We start from the raw sequence: 18479 nt of genomic DNA, 5'->3' as shown, positions 1-18479 counted from the left end.
ATTGTTTTCTGTGGCTGGGGCACAGATCAATTATGTGTTCAATCCACTGATTGACGCTGTTACAATTCTGGCCGGTGACAAGACGCTCGTCTACGACAACGAATGGCTTGAAGGGGGACTCTTTCTCAAACTTGGCACCACATTCACGGAGACGATCTTCAATAAGATAGGGGACTAGCTTATCCATCTTCAGCATGGACTCTTCTTCGTTGGTGGGGCCCGTAAGCGAACGGTTCTTTAAAAAGTTAGGGCCGAATTTGGAAGATCCCTCTCCAGTCTGGCAACAAAGGAGGGCAGAGACACCATGTCCAATCGTCGCAATGTATCCCTGGTTGTCATTATAGATGGTGCTGAGAATACGGCGAAGAGTGGAATTCTCAGAGAGATCCATCATGGCACCATGCTTTCCAGGAATAAGAACCCAGAAGTAATCTTCAGGACGAATCTCATCGAGGGAAGTGGTCGAGCGGAACATGCTTTGAAGGGAGCTGTCACGAAGGAATTCGCGGACGATTTCATCCTTTTCACCTTCCTTTCTTGAGCTGGGATCAATAGGGGCCTCTCCTCCGCGAGGGGTGGCAAAAGTAATGGGAGCCTTAAAGTTCTTTGTAAGCTTCATGTAGATATAGGCGACCTCCTTGATATCAAATCCAGTTACATGGGAAGTAGGGGATGGTTCGCTTTCATGGGAAAGCTTGCTGGAGTTTGTGAGAATGACCAAAAGAGATTTCGAATGTTGAGACATGTTGTGAGGTTCGAGAAACGAGATCCTATTTATACGTTTCGATTTTGGATTAGCTTTGAAAGCTGATAAATTGGCATCAATTGCTGTCAATAGCAAAGTCAAACTGAAGTCAACTGAAATTGCAGATCTCAAATTGAAATTTTCAAGCTGCCAAGTGCTGGAAAGGACTAAGGCTGATCCTGCGGAAATTTACTTCAATCGGTTTAACAGAAGGTGGTGACATCCAAAAGCATAGTGTTGCTAGCCCTTTGCGATAGATCTTTTATGGATGTTGGAGCCTATGCCTTTCCTTCCAGAATGCCTCCTTGCCTCGACAGGCTATTTCAATGAGAAAAAAAAGTACCTCTGTTATTCCACTGCCACTGGGACCCAAGCCCTCGCCCTCCTTCCACCCCATGCTTTTCATTAGGATAGACCCAATTCCAGAAGATAAGCTCGGGCTTGCAGCAACTTTTTTGTCCTTCTCTGTTTCGGTATAAAGTAGCGCATTGTTCTAAAGGTGAAAATGGACGAGTAACCTTGTGTATTTCTGACTTGTCCTTGTGAATGTCCAGTTGCCGTTGTGAGGAGAACGATTTTTTACAAAGCAAACAAGCAAATATGGATCCCTCTGGTTGCGACGAGACAGATTCTTTCCCCTTTGAGAGAATTGACGGTGCCGATATTGGGAAATACATGTTGCAATTCCGATCAAATTGGTAGTAGTATGCCGTTCTATAGTCGTAATAATACCCGTCTCGGGTCAACATAAAGCACGAGGGGTCAGGGCGAATCGTTGGCGAGACAGGTTCTTTTTTTGCTCTCTTTTTCTTTTTTTCGATGGATTTGGTACAAGAAGCTTGCCGTTCGCCAGAGAATGTATTTTGAAGCTCGGTACCCCCATTTAAAGATCTATTTGGAGAATTGCCGTCAACAATATCGACATTCGCGGTGGTAGCGTATGAACAAACCTCAGCACCAAAGACCTCGGTTTTGCCATTAAAATCTGCCGAGATAAGACCAGATAGCAGAGGCATAGAGCTAATTTTCGGATCCGAAACGGTCAGAACTGGGGATCTTCTAAGATCATCTGTGGCATCGCCTTGCATCGGAAACTTGTCGTCGATCTTTTCTGAAATTGCGTTTTCATTGCTTGATGACATAAAGAGGTAAAAGTCGGAGAGATCGCTGGTTCCTTCTTCTGGAAATTCACTAAGGACACACTCTGTATCCCAATAAGCTATTTTGGTCGACTTCCTAACACTATTAGCACGTGGGTCAGTATACGGGGCATAGAGATTCCTTCCCATGGTTACGGCAAGGGGGCGGCCAGAAATTGAAAATTCAATGTTTTCCGACAAAAGGTATGCAAAAACGGACGAGAAAATCTACATTTAAAGTGGCAAGCATACATCCAGATTGGGATACTCCACAAAGGCAAATCCCATCGATACGCGTGTCATCTTGTCGCGCGCAAGGAAAACACGCTTTGGAGCGACATTTACAAATTTACATGCAGAATAAATCGAGTTTTCTTCCGTAAATGGATCAAGACCTCTGAGCAGGAGAAATCCAGTTGGACTCCTTTTTGAAAAGATTTGATCAAACTCGCCAGTGTTCACGATAGCTTGCGTGTCGATATGAGGGGGTCCCTCAGATTCTAATGATAAAGTTGCTAGCCAAACGATTTCGGAAAAGCGTACAGTGAAGGCAAGAGGGACGGCTTGCATAGTTGGTAAAGGCACATCGGAGACAAAACCATTCATCCATCGCTTAAAATTAAAAAAATTAGGGACCATCCCAGTCTCATCATGATGAGGCTAATTGTATCCTCTAGACATACCCCTTGGTGTCACAGCTATTCTTCAATTGCATTGGCATCATTTCACAGCTCTATATCTACCGCGCTGATTGAGCAATTTATTGAGCACAAAACCAGGCGCACCGTGGGATCGGTCGATTTTTTCATTCGTCGTCTTGCTTATCTCAGTATTTTTGGGGATGAACATGGCGAAGTGGACGATTTCTTGGGATTCTTGCAGTACTTTGAAAAGAATCCTGGCTACGCAGATCATAGGATCCACTGTGCAATTCCGGTAGAAATCTTAGCCACAGTCCATTCCAAACGAGTTGGTTCTCTTCTTTCTAAATACCTGTCAGCTCGCTTTGATTCAACAGTGATGTTAGCTGAAAAAGACACACAGGCTTTTTCAACACATTTAGAAAAGTTCTGCTCAAAGTTCCCCCAGCTTGCGACAGCGCATTCTTCGGTCTCTTTCTCGTTTAATTTGGCCTCTTCGTCCAATTTCCTTCCTTCTACTTTGAGGGACGCCCATCGCTCTCTCCCAAAGGTTCTTTTTGGCGACCATTCAGAACTTTCATCGATCTTTGTCAACATCCTCAAGGAGAAGAGCGGTCTGCTGCTATTGAACACCATTATTGATTCCGTTTTTGCATGCAAATTCGATCTTGAGAGCACTTGCAATTTTACAATCCAATTGTTGAATGAACACCTGCCGGATTCATCCAAGCTCAATCCATATATCCCGTATTTAGAAGAGTCTATTTTTAAGCATATTCCTGACAATAAAAAGGGGGCCTTTGCGATGGAAATTCAAAAGCAATACTTGGGGGATTCGCCGACCTTCGATGAGGGGCGGCCTCTGGCCTTTATAAATCTGCTTGGCGGAACCATGTTCCGTCTCTATGAACGCTCCTGGCCTTATTTTAGCAACTTGGGCAGTGGAACGGCTAGCGAGCCCTATTATTTCAAGCAATTATTAAAAGCCTATTTGATGTCGAAGGACTTGTTCCCAGACGCGTTTTCAAAAAATCTTTTCATATGGAAAGCCCTTTTGCGATCTTCTTCTTTTTATTCAGATCCAAGGTCAAGTTTCTTACTTGTGGAATCTGTGATTGACCAAAATTCTTTTTGCGACGCTGGAGAGCTTTCAATTTTCCCAGATGCAGCTCTTTCGCTGATTGGCTCATTGCCTATTTGCAGGGTTCTCTACAGGTTTCTTCAATCCATCGAAGGCCTCGGGCAATGTGGTAGTGATACCCTCAAGTTTGTGCAATTCACCTTAGATCTGTACCATGTATTTGTCGAAGCGTACAAAAAACTTCCGTTTACAAAATCTGTGTTCATTAACACCCTATATATTGACCAATCCTTTATTCCGCTGACCCTTAGATTGGTTGCAAAGTTAAATATTGCACAAGTGGACCAATTATTTTCTGAAAGTCATAGGATAGAATTCGTCTCCTATCTGTTGCTAGCTGCTGCAAAGGATTTAAATGGGCCTCTTTTAGGATTATTTGTTAATTTTTTCACTTCTCTGGGCCATGGAAAGGTTTTGCACAAATTTCTTTCCATTGCGCCGGTTGGCTGCTATTTGCATTCGTTAAAGGAGGCGGTGGGTTTGTTCGAGAAAAACCGAAACTATTTCCAACAAAACTCTGCTTTGATAAAGAATGTATTTTTAGGGTTAGGCAAAGAAGTGCCATTTGTTGGCATTGAATCGATACAACCGCTTTCTGATCACATATGTAAGCGGTTCGATACTGTTTGCGACCTACGAAAGGCACATGCACAGGTTAGATCAAAATGCTCTATCATATCTTTTGTAAGAGAAAAGATTTTGCCCAGAGAACACCGGGCTGCATTTGACTTGATTGCCCCTATTTTTAAGGCGATGGTTTGTTATCCATCAACTTGGCCCATCAATGTCGAGTCCGAAATTGAAAATTTCACAATTTCTAGCATATGAAGCCCTAGGCCAGTTGTAAATGAGATGTGAAAATGAGCCGCCAAAAAGACGTGCAGCAGCATCGCAAAACAATGCAACACTTGCTTCCAACGAGCGTGGGACTGTTACGATGAGAAATAAATTTCCAAAATACGTTTGTAAAATAGTGCACAAATATCAGTTCATTCCATCAATTTGCACTTTCAATTTAAACTTGACATTAAATTGTAAGGGAATCTTTGTTATTTCTCATTAATGGCTCCAAGCAGAGAACCAAATTGTTCAGGGAATTTGTCAACTGGCTCTGCAACCGAAAATTTTCAAAAAGATGCAGCCGAAGCTTGGGGCATCGACGAAGATGTGTTGTCAAATGACGAGTCAAAAAATTCAAACTATAGCGATGAATTGGATTTCAGCAGATACGCCAGTATTGATTATTTAAACTTGCCGCAACCATCAGCGCCACCAAATCGTACCAATGTAAAAGGCGACATAAATTCCTTATCTTCTCCTCTCCATTCGCTAGCAACCAGACAAAGAGTAGATACGTTTCGGCGCTTGCTGGAGCTGTCCCATACATCATCAGATGGAATGGTTCCAGAACTCCAGCGCCACATGAACCCGATCAATAGTTCCACTGAGAAAAATGCCGAAATTTCAGAGTACCCCACTTGCCCTTCAACTCAAGCAATCGATGATGCTCTAACCCCGGTGAACAAGCCTCCTGTCCAACCGCATGCCTTTCCCAACGAAAACTCTCCAATCCTTGGTAGCTCTCCGATTCCAATTATTAATGGGTATCCCCAGACACCCGATGATCTGAAAATCGATTCTCCATACAATCAAGATTTCTTGCTTGAAGATACAAGAGCTGTTATGCAGAGACATTCTGATTCATTTTTAGAAGAAATGCCAAAACTCTGGCCTTGTTCAAAAAGTAGTAATAGCGATGATGTAATCTTTGATGAAAAAACCTTTGGAAATGGTGACGAGGGAGAGGCTGATGAATTGCTAAGCGACTATGATGATAACCTTACAAAACATGATACAAAAATTCCAGCTTATCATCAATTAAATGCTGGTGAAAGCGCTTTAGGTGAATTGATTTCTGATCTTTCTTTGCTAAGCTGTGAAGGAAAAGTTTCCGAGGATGGGAAATGCGCTGAGATTGGGAAATCAGCCGACGGTAAGAAAGCTGTTGAGGTTCAGAAACCGGCAGAGGATATAAAAGTTGTTGAGATTGAGAAAGAGCCAGCTTTATCTGTAGTTTCCGAGAAAATATGCTATGATGATCACATTCCCTTCTCACTTGAAAGTACACCTATTGATACTTCTTTAATGAAGGACCGTATTTTTTCATCTGCAAACAAAAATCATCAAGACGATAGCTCCGAAATGCAGTCTTTTCCAGATGAAAGTACCTCTTTTGAGGATGATCCATTTGTGATGAAAAAACAATCTCCTTTTCCTCTTCTCGAATCTGACAAAGCATTGAGCTCTTTTGAGATGGCACCTAAAATTGCAGTTCCCGAAAAAAATTCCCCCATCACTACCATAGACAAAAGTCACCCCTGTTCAATAGACGGAAATCTTGATCCACAAACTAACTCTTCTCAAAATGATGCAAAACTTATACCAACCGATCCAAACGACCACTCAAGCACCGGTGTTCCACTTGACTTCTTGATATCAGAATCATCAAATGGAGATTGGCTATCGCGATTTTTGGATGGAAACCAAGGGGTTTCAGACACACCATCCAACACTCCTGATGTGGATGCGTCTGTGGTTCTTGAAAAAGAGGCTGGTCATGGTTTATCGCATGGAAATGCTTACCCTCCCCAAGTTGGCGACCAAGATCCATTATCTTCTGTAAGGGAGCAGATTTTTTTCGATGATTCATTTAAATCTATCGATACTTCATCCTGTGACGATGTCTCTTCTTGTGAGGTTGCTTCAAATGGCGAAGATGACTATAGACTTGAAAATGACACTCTTTCTTACGCCTCAGATTCTGGCTCAGAGTCACAAGGACTTATTGACGTTTCACGAGTCCACCCATGCATCTCTTTTTCTTGGTCGCAGGATGGGAAGGCAGTGGGTGCTGTTTCGTTTCCATATCCACAAATAAGAGTTGTCAAAGACCTTTCTGCAAATGTGTTTTTCAAAGCAATTCTTTACAGGGCAGGCTCTACACACGCATTTAGTCGTCTTTGCCTAAAAAAGGACCCAAATTGGGAGAAAAATTACTTTTCAACTCAAGGATTTTTATTGTGCGCCACACATCCAGATCCCTCCGAAAATGAGCTCTTATGTGAAGAGATTCTTCTGTCAGACTCGGAAATTCAATTGACTAAGCTTTCAGATTCTCTATGCTTTTTTATGGAAAGTCAATTTAAAACAGACAACACGTTGTTCCATTTTGAGCGTCGTTTATTTTGCGCATTTCTCCAATCTCTTTTAAACCTGCAAAAGCAACCGCAAGAAGATACAGATTCCAATCGCTCGAAAGATTCACCTCTTCCCCCGTTGATTAGACATCTTGCCGATCAACTGCGCAACGGCATTATGCAAGCAATCGATTGCGAAAATGGCGGCAGTGTGACCGAATTGGAGACCCTTAATCGACTTTTACTATTTGAGAAGCAAGAAAATGGGGACTCTGGCGAAGAACCGTTGGTTGATGATCAGATAGAGCTTTTGAGGTACTGCCTGGATAGACCGGTCCTTCTTGTGTTGTTTGGCTCTTCGTCTTCCGCAGCTAGATCTTCGTCTTTTATTTCACAAATCGGTTCACTTATCAAGGAGCAGTTTCCAAGCCTTGAAGTCGATGATTGGATAGTGGACCCTGGAATCGGAATTGAGGGTGATTCAAAATACCATAAATCGGCACGTGCTCCTTTCCTTGAGCTCGTATTTAGGGCATATCTTATTTACGATCAATGTAATTTGGGTGTGCAATGGCTAAAGAGAGCAACGCTCCGAGACCCGGGCTACCTTGTCCAAAGATGGCCATATTTGCTTTTACATGCGCTGCAAATTCGCCCTCCAAATGGAAACCCCTCTCTTTATTTGATGCTAGCAAAGACCTTTCTAGAGGTCAAACTTGCTTGGGCGAGTCAACTATCATTTACACTGGCAATTTGGGCAGAAGAATCTCCTCCAAAAAACACAATTCCTATCGTCCTATTCCACGACAGCGTAATCAACTCGAATGTTTCGCTTCATCTTCAATGGCTGCGTTCGTATGCGGCGTGTGTATTCCTTCAGGCTGCTCTGAGCCCCTTTAAAATAACTTTGAAAGAAACGCTTGAAAAAAAGAGGAATATCATTGCCTCCAAATGGTCAGAATTCACCTCAAAATATACTTATCGCTTTGGGAAAGAAGGCGTTCCAACCAACCCATCATGTGCAAACGAAGAAGCACCCTACAAGAGGACCGCTACAGATCATCTCCCTGGCGCCTCAATAATTGGGCCTGGTGTGACACCTCTTGTCCCTGCAATGGACGAAAAATCATTGGTTCAACCAATAATTCCAGCAATGATCCCGATGACCCAACCTCCCCGATTTCCGGCGACCAACTCGTTCATTCCTCCCCCAATTTTGGAAAATTACAGAAATGGTCCACCCACTTGTTTGGATGGCCTAACTTTAGCCAGTAACGAAGGTGCTTCTGTAGCTTCAGAACTTGCCACAGAAAATAAGTTTAGGATAGCACCGGAGCCTACGGCTGCTTCTGAACCATTATTTGGAAAAGATCACATGCACCTTTTTGGAGGTGAACCGAAAGTTGCGTTTGAAAAGATGCAGGTTGAAACTTCTGAAGGCAGACAAAGTCCATCCGCAGAAAATGGTGTGTCAGCGAGACCAGTAGAGGAAAATGAAAGCCAAAGCCTCGATGGGGAAGATCCAACTTTTGAGATTACCAAAAATACGTTTCAATCGAATTCTTCTCTGCTTGAGTCCATTAAAAGCTTCTTTTCATCTACTTCCCTGGGGGAGCGAGGTGGGTCCCGTAAGGTGCGGGCAGATCTTGGCTCGGCAAATCAACTTGTCTTTGACAAGGAGCTTGGTCAATGGATTAACCCAAAGCATCCTCGCCCAGAGCCCAAAAAGATAAAACCGCCCCCATCTGCAGCTTCTGTGAACCTTTCCCAACAGCATGCATCGCATGTTGCTAACGAGCCTCAACAAGTTGAGCAAAAAGACATAACAACCCCCTTTACACAATCAAAGTTGGCTTTGAAGCCCCAGCCAGAACGTTCATCGCCACTTTCCTTAAACGCCTCTTTAACGAGTTCTTCAACCATTTCAGCTCCAGTTATTACAAATAGTTCTATGCAAGCACCTATGGATACCATACAAACCATGCCTCAGGATCAGGGACAATATGGGATGCATAGCACTATTGCCAATTTTGATGTCAGCAGCAGCGAGCTTCAAACGTCCATGGCCATCACTGGCAGCTCCGTTGTTAGGAAAGCTGGTTCTCAAAGGAAAAAATATGTTGATCCATTCAACCTTACAACGCCAACGACCTAATATGCATGGCAGCTACAATATTTGGAGACCAAAAGCCACGTTGATTCTGTTAGAACCTGTTACATAAATAAATAAAATTTATACTAAAATTGTAAATAATTTTTTTAAATAAAAATGGCCAAGAGCTCGCACAAAAACACCAAGGCCCCTCTTCCGTCAAAAAAGTTTGCTTCAGGGGAGAATTTTTACACAGACAAAACCAAGCTAGCAAGAAAGAAGCTACTTAAAGGTGGAAAGCCTATAAGAAATAAAAAGGGCGATATAATTAGAGATGCCCCGTTTGCCAAAAAGATTGCAGATTCGCCGGTGGTAAGAATCGAGCCCAACAGAAAATGGTTCGGAAACACGCGAACCATGTCCGTTGAAAATATTGAAAAGTTTAGACAAGAAATGGAAAACCGCACAGCTGATCCGTATCAAGTTCTGCTGCGCCAAAACAAGCTTCCAATGAGTCTTCTTCAAGACGTCAAGAGATCGACATCCTCGAATCTCCTCCAAGTTGAGTCGTTTTCTGCAACGTTTAGCAAATCTGGCTCGAGAAAACGGCCCAAAATTATTGCATCTTCACTGGAAGAGCTTGTAGCAAAGGCAGAAGAAGAGGCCAAAGTTTCGGAGGAACAAAACCAGACTCCACGTGGAGCAGACGAGGAAATTGATGAAAATGATCTTGCCGGCGGCACAGATGTCTTGGATGAGCCGATTTTTAAAAAGGGCCAATCGAAGAGGATTTGGAATGAGCTATACAAGGTCATTGATTCCTCAGATGTCTTGATCCATGTTTTGGATGCCCGTGACCCGCTCGGAACTTTATGTGCCTCTGTTGAGACGTTTCTTAATGCCGAGGCAAAACATAAGCATCTTATTTATTTGTTGAACAAATGTGACTTGGTCCCCCCGGCTGTCACAAAGAACTGGATCTCATATCTCTCCAAAAAGCGGCCAACGCTTGCTTATAAAGCCTCGCTAAAAAATCCATATGGAAAGGGCTCCTTGATTTCGCTTCTTCGGCAATTTTCCAAGCTACACCCGGAGCGTAAGCAAATTAGTGTCGGTTTTATTGGCTTTCCCAATACCGGGAAATCTTCCGTCATAAACTCTTTGAAGTCAAAACGTGTATGCACAGTGGCACCCATTCCAGGCCAAACAAAAGTATGGCAATATGTATCGCTCATGAAGAGGATATATTTGATCGATTGTCCCGGCATTGTCCCGCATTCTATTCACGATTCGCCCACAGAACTCGTCTTGAAAGGTGCTATTAGAGTGGAGAATATAGCAACGCCAGAAGACCATGTTGATGATATCCTTAAACGGGTTCGATTTGAACACCTGCGGAAAGTTTATCCCTCGATTGTCGAAGGAGCAACCTGTCTGGAATTCATCTCGCAAGTGGCCAAAAGCCGAGGAAAACTTTTAAAAGGCGGAGAGCCTGACGTCAGTACCGCTGCAAAGATGATCCTCAATGACTGGATCCGCGGGGAACTGCCCTATTTTTGCAATCCACCCGATTACAATGAAAGGGAATAATTATTTATAGCGAGCATTAAATAAAGCAATCTTAGTCAACATTAACAACAATCATATGCAGCGACTTTTTGGATATAGCGTATATATTGAACGTTGCTGCACCCATGTTGCACCTAAAGTGTCACTGCATACGCATTATGCAAGACCATCCATCGGACTTTTTTAACATCGGTGCCCTTGGATGCAATCGATGCGAGGTACATTACTTTAAATCAACATTAATCATACGGTATACTCATGAAATATCGGATTAGTCTGACACACAATTACTCATGTAATGAACGTTATGCTCTTAATAATCCATTTAATCCATGGCTGTGGAATCAAGGGCGGATTCAAAAGGAAAGAATCCGACCGTACTGTTATCAGCCAATGTAATATGCGGGTTGAAACCCTTGATTTTAAAATATAAAAATTTACTTTTAATTGTGGGATACTTCCAAAATAAAAGATAGGCTTTAATGATGACTATCTGCGAATTTTCAGCATATAATAAAGCACCTGTTTCTATGAAATGACATCAGTGAACAGCCAAATTTCATACTTGCTTTGCGAGAAAGTATGTTCATGTCGATACATAAAGATGAGAAAGGCAATTTTGGTCTGAAATCCATCGATTCATTGAAAAATAAAAATATTTTGATTTTAAAAATCCAAACCCTATTTCTTGGATTGAAAAATTCGATATGATAGAGAAAGAGCAACTTGAGGCTGCACATTGTTTTAATTTGCAGAAAGACGTCTTGGACAAGGGGATGGGGGTTATGCAGCAAGTAAACTCAGAGGCTCTTTCTGCAGTTTGGGAATATTTCCTACTGGATCAAGTGCCCTCACCCACTCCTACATTCCCCTCACCTTTGCCATTAGATGCTTCTGAAACGAATGCTGAGCCACAAAGCTCGGCTTTCTTTTGTTATTTAAAGGAAAAAATATTGGAATGGAATCCCAACTTTCCAACTTCGAACGAGTATGTTAAAATTGCGTTAACTTTAGACCTAAGCCGCTGTTCTACTCGCTCAAGTCGATTCTGGAAAACCAGACATCATCAGTTAAAAGCCTTGAAGACATTAAAACCGTCCACTCTTGCAGTTCAAAGTACTCGGATTACGAACTTTTGCATTGGATGCTTATTTTCGAAACCCTTCCTTCAAACACCTTGCTCAAACTTTCCATCTCAAGCAAAGTTGTTGAATGCGAAGATTGGAAGGTAAGATTTTGTCTTTTTTATTTATCTAGGATGCGCATAATGAGGCGGAAATGCTGAAAAAGCTACAAAGTTTCTATAAAATTATTAAGGAGCGCCAATCCTTGCTTCATAATCCAGTTTCCGACGACAGCGTATATTGTCTGCCGCTTAGGGTCCATGGCAGGGTTAATAAGAGGACAAATCGAGATTTTCTCTTCGATGAAATCTCGTGGATGGCCTTGGATTTTTATGAGGAAAGACGCCTAAAAATACGCTTGGCTTTTTTGTTGGCAGCAGATGCAGCCAAATTTGTATTGTCGAAAACCAGTCCTCCATTGACCCAGGTCGAGGAGATTGGATCTTTTTGCCAACAAGCCTTTTTAAATGATGTTCCTGTTTTCGGTCCGCCGGATAGGAAGGATTTAAATCTGCCATGCATCTCTGGAGATCCTCGGACTTCAATGGATATTTCAACTGATCTACCGCAAACATATCCTGACAAGTCAAATGCCCTCAAATATGAAGGACACTCTCTGACGCTGTTAGAGGGTCCATTTTCATACTCTTCGGCACCCCCAAACTCTATAAGCGATTCATTGACAACTTTAAACGGGTTTCTTTTGCATCATCTTGAGAATTCGATATCCTCTTCAAGATCTACGTCTCCACACCCGGTTATTCCGCCCTGGTCTCTGTTGGAGGATCAGCTGATCCTTGAAGCCTGCTTGCAGTTTAATTTCAACTGCCATTTAAATTCTGCCCTCCATCAACAAACGGCCAGTCCAAAAAATTTTCCAATTATAATCCAGCATGAGCTTATGCCTCCTTGTAACTTGGTGTCTGAGCTTCTTAATGCTACGTGTCATCACAATTCATTTGTTCGCACACCTTTTAGCGTTTTGCAGCGCTTCTATTACTTGGTTAAGCTTGACGGAAAGAGTGCTCAACGCAATTTGTCTCCCATTGAGGAAAAGTCGCATAGCTGTTCCAAATCCTTTTTGTTGCGAATATATCAAAAGGCCATCAACTCGCACAAGCCTCAAAACATAGACAATAACACAAATCTCCCGCCATCATGGAAGCTTAAGCAATGGGAAAAACGGTTGTTTATCTTTGGGCTTATTAAAAAGAAAATCCACACTCGTGGTGGGTCCATTTTAACCAAGGACCATAAGCGACAAGTAAACCTGACATCGGAAAGAAGATTATCTAAGCTCTCAACCTTTAGCTCTCTTTCAGGTGGCACTCACACAGCCTCTCCAACATTCAAGTCTCATCTTCCATACAATTTGTATGTTAGCGCTATATCTGCTCATCCATCACATGAATCTGCAGTAAAAAAGGCAACTTCGGGGATTCCAAAGCACTTGGTTAGTAGCACTTGTTCTGCATCCGACTTGGCACTTAAACGGTTGCATCGAGTATACCACTTCCAGAGCCAGCCAAATATAGGTCCAGTTATTATCAGTCCCATTGGGGGCGGATTTCCTGGAATGGTTCCTCCTGGAACTTCTGCTAGAAAAGGGTAATTAGACCGTATTTGATTTATTAATTTCTACCTGTGCCCGTAATATTATGGTCCCTTTTATATTTTCGAGCGTCCCTACCTTTTTAACAAACCACTCATTCTAGGGTATATCCTGAGCAGGCCCCATCACCGACCCAGGGCTCTACGACGCTGGTTCAGCCTTTTCAAAGAGTTGGTGCTTACGCAACTCATAACCAAAGAACGGTATCCCCAATTCCAAATAGAATGATACCCATTTCCAACATACAAATGTCCCAACGCTCACAGCAAATGCCTCTTCAGTCATCAGTGTTACCGGTGCCATCCACAGGAAGTATGCCTTGGAACCCAACGCTTGGCATGCTGCCGATAGGGGGGCAGCCTAATTGGAACTCCCAAATGCTCCAACCAGTACAATTTTCGTCAATTCCCCAATCTGCAACCCAACAGACTCAGACATCTTTTCAGCAACCTTCCCATGTTTATACCCAAGGAACTCAAATGTTGCAACCACAAATTTCCACCTATCAGCCTTCATTGGGACAATATTATCATTCCCAATCTCAACCCCAACCCCAACCCCAACCCCAACCTCAACTTCAACCTCAACCTCAACCTCAAGCCCAACCTCAAGCCCAACCTCAAGCCCAAGCCCAATCCGCAGGTCCTTCAAACTTTACCCCAATTCCTTTGAATTCCCAAATGCAGCCGCTTTCAAGCTCTATGCCATTGCCGCCGCCCCAAACAACCCATCTGAATAATGTTCCTCAGATGGCGTCATTCCCACAACTTCAACAAGCATCTTCGCCACAGATTCAGTCTAATCAAGGACCCACTACCCAGCCTCTACTGGCACCCTCATCAGCTCCAATATATCCACAGCCGCCATTACATAACGCTGCCGGGCAAGCTTCGCGCCAATCGGGCCTGCCCCTCCAACACCCCGCAAATTCGCCTATTATCTCAAGCACTGCGAGATTATCTCCCATAAGTGGATCCATTAGTATCGGATCTAGTCTACCTCTAAATAACAATCAAGCGATGCTTGGACTGCGCATGGGAACGCCAGTTTATCCAGCTACTCAAGTACTGTCACAGCTACCTTCCCAGCCCATGATTAGTGTTTCGCGTCAACAGGGATCTTCCGTTCCCACTCCCTCAAATTTGGCCGTGCAAAAAGGCATAAACGCCCAATCGATGCCATCATCAGTCCAACAGCACGGAATCATTCAACCCCAAAGAATGACTAAGCCATTGACACAAAATATTGGATTGGATATTGGGATTCCCGACAATCGCGACCAACATCCAACAGATGGACTTCCTAGTTATCCCACCACACCTGCTGCTTCACCACCCTAGACGTTTCAGATTGATCATTGCTACCTTTCTTTGGTCATGTTAACTGGATCACCATTATTGTAAACCAATAAACCGATCAATAATTACGAGCCTTTATTATCATCAAAATCGGTGGTGATTGCTGCGCCTTCCCGATGTCCAGTTGCAAGATCCTCTGCTTCAAACCGGGACTTTACCTTCTGACGACGTTTCTTTGCCGCTTGCCTTTTCCTTTCTTTGATTTTAACGCCCTCTATTGATTCCAACGAATTTTCCCCGTTAATGGCATTGTCAAGCCGCCTGATCAGGATTTTCCGGGCCTCTTTTCTATTCAGTTCAAGAGATCTATGCATATGACACTATATATCAAAAACGCAGTTACCTTGATCTCGGTATTGGTGGGATGGTGCTTCAAATAGACAGCATTGCTAGATTTGTTGACGGCCTGCCCGCCTTTCCCCCATCCTCGAATAAACTTTTCGCTGATGTCTGTTTCGTTAAAGGAAACTGGAAGGCGAGCATTCAACCTATGCTTGATGGATGTGGAAAGGCTCCTTAATAAACTTATGGAAAACATTAAGAATTAAATTTTGTTGCAAAGCTATGAAACGAAATCTACCTAAAAGAGGCATGACTCGCGATTAAACTTGCGATAATATTATAGGCCAGAGAGTTGCCATTTCAGGGCGATCCCTGAAATGAAGAAAGTACTCCAGCCAGTAAACGGTAAAAAAATTACCAAATTACACTTTGAATAGGGAGGGGTATTGCAAATAGCAAATAGTAAATAGCAAATTAATGGGGAGCCAAGCACAAAACGACCAGGCTCAACTTTTTGAAAATCAGAAAGGTTGTCGCGCCATAAAATATGCATGTTATGAGTTTGAAAACATGACATACACAAGTGCTAGTATGAGGCGGGTGGGGATAAACATATCCATGCAGCGCTTAAAGAAAGTAAAAAACGAGGTCACTTTTCTGTCAGTTTATTAAACGGATTATGAGAAGAAAAGCCGTCCAAAATCACAAATACAATGAAGAGGGCAAGTAAATTGAGGTGTTACAAATGCAATGAAGAGAGCAAGTAAATGGAGGTGTTACAAATGCAATGAAGAGAGCAAGTAAATGGAGGTGTTACATATGCAATGATTAAATAAATAACGTCTGAATAGCTCCTGTTGTTAAAGGAAATAGTTTTTGTGCATAGATTTTACAAATTCGATATTTCTCGCCAACAAGCTCAAATAGGGATAAAATTTTAGATAAACAAGAGGAGGTAATAACCTGGGCAAGAAAAAGCAAGCAATTTGTATCAGCAAAGCGGCGCGGTGCCTTTATTTCTAAATGACACTCTATTAAACACAGAAGGCCATATCTCCTCCTGCCGGGTATAATAGGAGTTAAGCTGCCATTCTTTTCTAAAGCGAAAATACAAGATACTAGATGCAAGTAGAAAAATCCCCGATAGGCCAAATGAGATAGCCAATTCCACAATGCTTTCCCTTGGTATGTTGTTGGTTATTGCGGACTCTGTAGCAGCCTTGTTTAGGGAGTAGCCTATGTAGGATGACAGCGATAGCTTTGTAAGAGATATAAGGGTCGCGATGCAATAGCTGGTGAATGAAACATCTAGTCCCGAAGAGATCAAATTGATTATGTTGAAGGGAATCGGGGCAATCCGAAGTACCAACAGCGTCTACAGATGGTAAATGAAAGGAGCTATCATACCTTAAGCTCATGTTGTTTCAAGAATGAACTCCCGTTCAAAGCATCTAGAAGATGATGCTTTTTGATGTATTCTCTTATCACCTGAACGAAATATTTTCTGCAAACATAAAAGCACACAACACTGCCTGCCACGCTGGCCACATATGAGGTGACAAACCCGCTCCCAAAGCCAAGGGAAAAGCCCGTAAACACCACAGTGGTAGAATATCCTATGACAAAGGGAAAGCATGCAACGAAGCTAGAAAGCCCGCAGATGACATATTTCCTAATTAATTAGAAAGACTACTCATCATACCAGTTTCCAAAATTTCTATTTAGCCCGGTCGAAATATAGTGCAAAAGGTGCAAAAATTTGATGTGATTAAGTAGCACGACAATCGACACACAAAGCGAAACAATGAAGAAAGCCAGGACAGGAAGTGGAATCCATCTGGAAATGTGTCTTCTTGCCGATCCCAAAAAAGATGGAAATCGCTTTGGAAGCGAAATGATAGGGACGGGCCATCGAGATTCGTATCTTTGGATGTTAAAGGGGGGATTGGTATGGGCTAAAAGCGGCGAATTCAAAGAATATTTCTCCGGTATGAATGGGGGCGAAAATTCCTGAAACGAGTCCTTGGGCGAGTTTGTGGAAGAAGAGTAAAGAGGCCGAGTGTTTACACGAGCATCACTGTCCGGTGCAGATGGAGAGCATATCAAGTATGTAGGCATTCTATTGGGGGTGGGATTGTTGGGCAGCATTCTTTTATTTGAGTACATTCAGATAACAGCAGCAATAAATCATAAAATAGGGCCGTATGTTCGCCAAAATCCTAAAACTACTGGATAAGATTTGAAATCGCAAAACTAACCAATAAGACGGCGTTCAAGGTTAAAAAACCCCGGGCTGTTTCCAATGTAAATTTTAAATACAATCATCTACTTATTGCAACAATTCGGCATGCATTTCCAATTTAAAAAGCATATTTACACTTCCATTTCCACTTCATGCGATCAGTTGGGATTCGGCTTTTTGGCAACAAGCTTGCTCGGGTTTCGTCGCGCCAGACGTTCCTGTCGATCAGCTTGCAAAAATTCCTTTCACGCGATGCAGATTTATCTGCCTCTGGCGATTCTGCTACATATTTGGACAATTTGTACCAGGAATGGATACGGGATTCTCAATCTGTCAATCCATCTCTTCAATCGTACTTTACGAGCTTAAATGGTCCGTCTGTTTATGGCGAGGCCAAACCAAAGTCTAAACCCGATGAATCGCCGTCTTCAGCAGCCTCTGCACTCCTTACGGCCGAGGCACTCAAAGTGGCCTCTCTTATTCGGGCATATCAGCTCCGAGGGCATGAGCTTGCCAAATTGGATCCGCTCGGCATTTTGAACCCGAACCAAGCAAATATTTCTCCAGAGCTTGGAATCTCCTTCTATGGCTGGACGGAGGCTGATTTGGATAGGCCAATTCAATTGCCTCCTGATGAGATTTCTTTTTTTTCCGATCCAAATCCAACGCTTCGAAAGCTCATTGATGCACTTAAGGCGGTATATTGTGGAACAATCGGAATCGAATACATGCACATTGCTGACAAGACGATTTGCGATTGGATCAAAGACAGATTTGAGAAGATCAAAAAATACGACTATTCTTCTGAGAAGCGCCAGAAAATACTTAATAGGCTTTTGTGGGCAGATTCTTTTGAACAGTTTTTTCACACCAAGTATCCTGGAGAAAAGCGCTTCGGACTGGATGGGTGTGAGGCCTTTATTCCGGGAATAAAGGCCTTGATTGACCATTCCGTTGACCTTGGCATTACTAATGTTGTCATTGGGATGCCACACAGAGGCAGGCTCAATGTGCTTGTTGGGGTTGCTAAAAAATCGGTCGCTTCTCTATTTTGCGAATTTAATGGAGTTCACGACTACTCGGCTGGAGGCTCCGGTGATGTAAAGTATCATCTTGGCATGAATTGCGAAAGGGTTTCCTCCTCCGGAAAAGCGTTCCACATTTCGATTGCTGCAAACCCATCGCATCTTGAGGCTGTTAATCCTGTCGTTCAGGGAAAAGTCAGAGCGCTCCAGAAGGTCCTTGGTGATTCCTCCAGAGAAAAGGTTTTGGGCGTTTTGATCCATGGCGACGCCGCCTTTTCTGGWCAAGGAGTCGTTTACGAGGCTTTAGAAATG

At 42.9% G+C, this 18479-nt stretch overlaps 8 protein-coding genes across 8 annotated transcripts; 5 read left to right on the top strand and 3 right to left on the bottom strand.

Moving 5' to 3' along the window:
• On the bottom strand, positions 1 to 2034 carry DI09_94p80 (DJ-1/PfpI family protein; the record flags this gene model as incomplete). Its single annotated transcript, XM_013380996.1, has 2 exons — positions 1 to 828; positions 1089 to 2034. Coding segments are annotated over 2 exons (1774 nt in total), but the record flags the coding sequence as incomplete, so codon positions are not given.
• An 84-nt stretch (positions 2035 to 2118) lies between these two features.
• On the bottom strand, positions 2119 to 2490 carry DI09_94p70 (uncharacterized protein; the record flags this gene model as incomplete). The annotated part of the gene is made up of 1 exon (XM_013380995.1): positions 2119 to 2490. One exon carries the CDS (start codon positions 2488 to 2490, stop codon positions 2119 to 2121), a length of 372 nt encoding a protein of 123 aa, XP_013236449.1.
• A 45-nt stretch (positions 2491 to 2535) lies between these two features.
• On the top strand, positions 2536 to 4494 carry DI09_94p60 (uncharacterized protein; the record flags this gene model as incomplete). The annotated part of the gene is made up of 1 exon (XM_013380994.1): positions 2536 to 4494. The coding sequence occupies one exon, from the start codon at positions 2536 to 2538 to the stop codon at positions 4492 to 4494; it is 1959 nt and encodes a 652-aa protein (XP_013236448.1).
• Positions 4495 to 4728: 234 nt separating this feature from the next.
• On the top strand, positions 4729 to 9018 carry DI09_94p50 (uncharacterized protein; the record flags this gene model as incomplete). The annotated part of the gene is made up of 1 exon (XM_013380993.1): positions 4729 to 9018. The coding sequence occupies one exon, from the start codon at positions 4729 to 4731 to the stop codon at positions 9016 to 9018; it is 4290 nt and encodes a 1429-aa protein (XP_013236447.1).
• A 114-nt stretch (positions 9019 to 9132) lies between these two features.
• DI09_94p40 (uncharacterized protein) lies at positions 9133 to 10545 on the top strand (the record flags this gene model as incomplete). Its single annotated transcript, XM_013380992.1, has 1 exon — positions 9133 to 10545. The coding sequence occupies one exon, from the start codon at positions 9133 to 9135 to the stop codon at positions 10543 to 10545; it is 1413 nt and encodes a 470-aa protein (XP_013236446.1).
• Positions 10546 to 11231: 686 nt separating this feature from the next.
• On the top strand, positions 11232 to 14600 carry DI09_94p30 (uncharacterized protein; the record flags this gene model as incomplete). Its single annotated transcript, XM_013380991.1, has 3 exons — positions 11232 to 11752; positions 11823 to 13256; positions 13364 to 14600. The coding sequence occupies 3 exons, from the start codon at positions 11232 to 11234 to the stop codon at positions 14598 to 14600; spliced, it is 3192 nt and encodes a 1063-aa protein (XP_013236445.1).
• An 83-nt stretch (positions 14601 to 14683) lies between these two features.
• On the bottom strand, positions 14684 to 15156 carry DI09_94p20 (uncharacterized protein; the record flags this gene model as incomplete). Its single annotated transcript, XM_013380990.1, has 2 exons — positions 14684 to 14938; positions 14962 to 15156. The coding sequence occupies 2 exons, from the start codon at positions 15154 to 15156 to the stop codon at positions 14684 to 14686; spliced, it is 450 nt and encodes a 149-aa protein (XP_013236444.1).
• A 2138-nt stretch (positions 15157 to 17294) lies between these two features.
• On the top strand, positions 17295 to 18479 carry DI09_94p10 (E1 component of oxoglutarate dehydrogenase; the record flags this gene model as incomplete). The annotated part of the gene is made up of 1 exon (XM_013380989.1): positions 17295 to 18479. A coding segment is annotated over one exon (1185 nt), but the record flags the coding sequence as incomplete, so codon positions are not given.

The sequence above is a fragment of the Mitosporidium daphniae genome, assembly GCF_000760515.2.
Source record: "Mitosporidium daphniae strain UGP3 chromosome Unknown contig-94, whole genome shotgun sequence".
Lineage (NCBI taxonomy): Eukaryota > Fungi > Microsporidia > Mitosporidium > Mitosporidium daphniae.
This window is presented reverse-complemented; position numbering and strand designations above follow the sequence as displayed.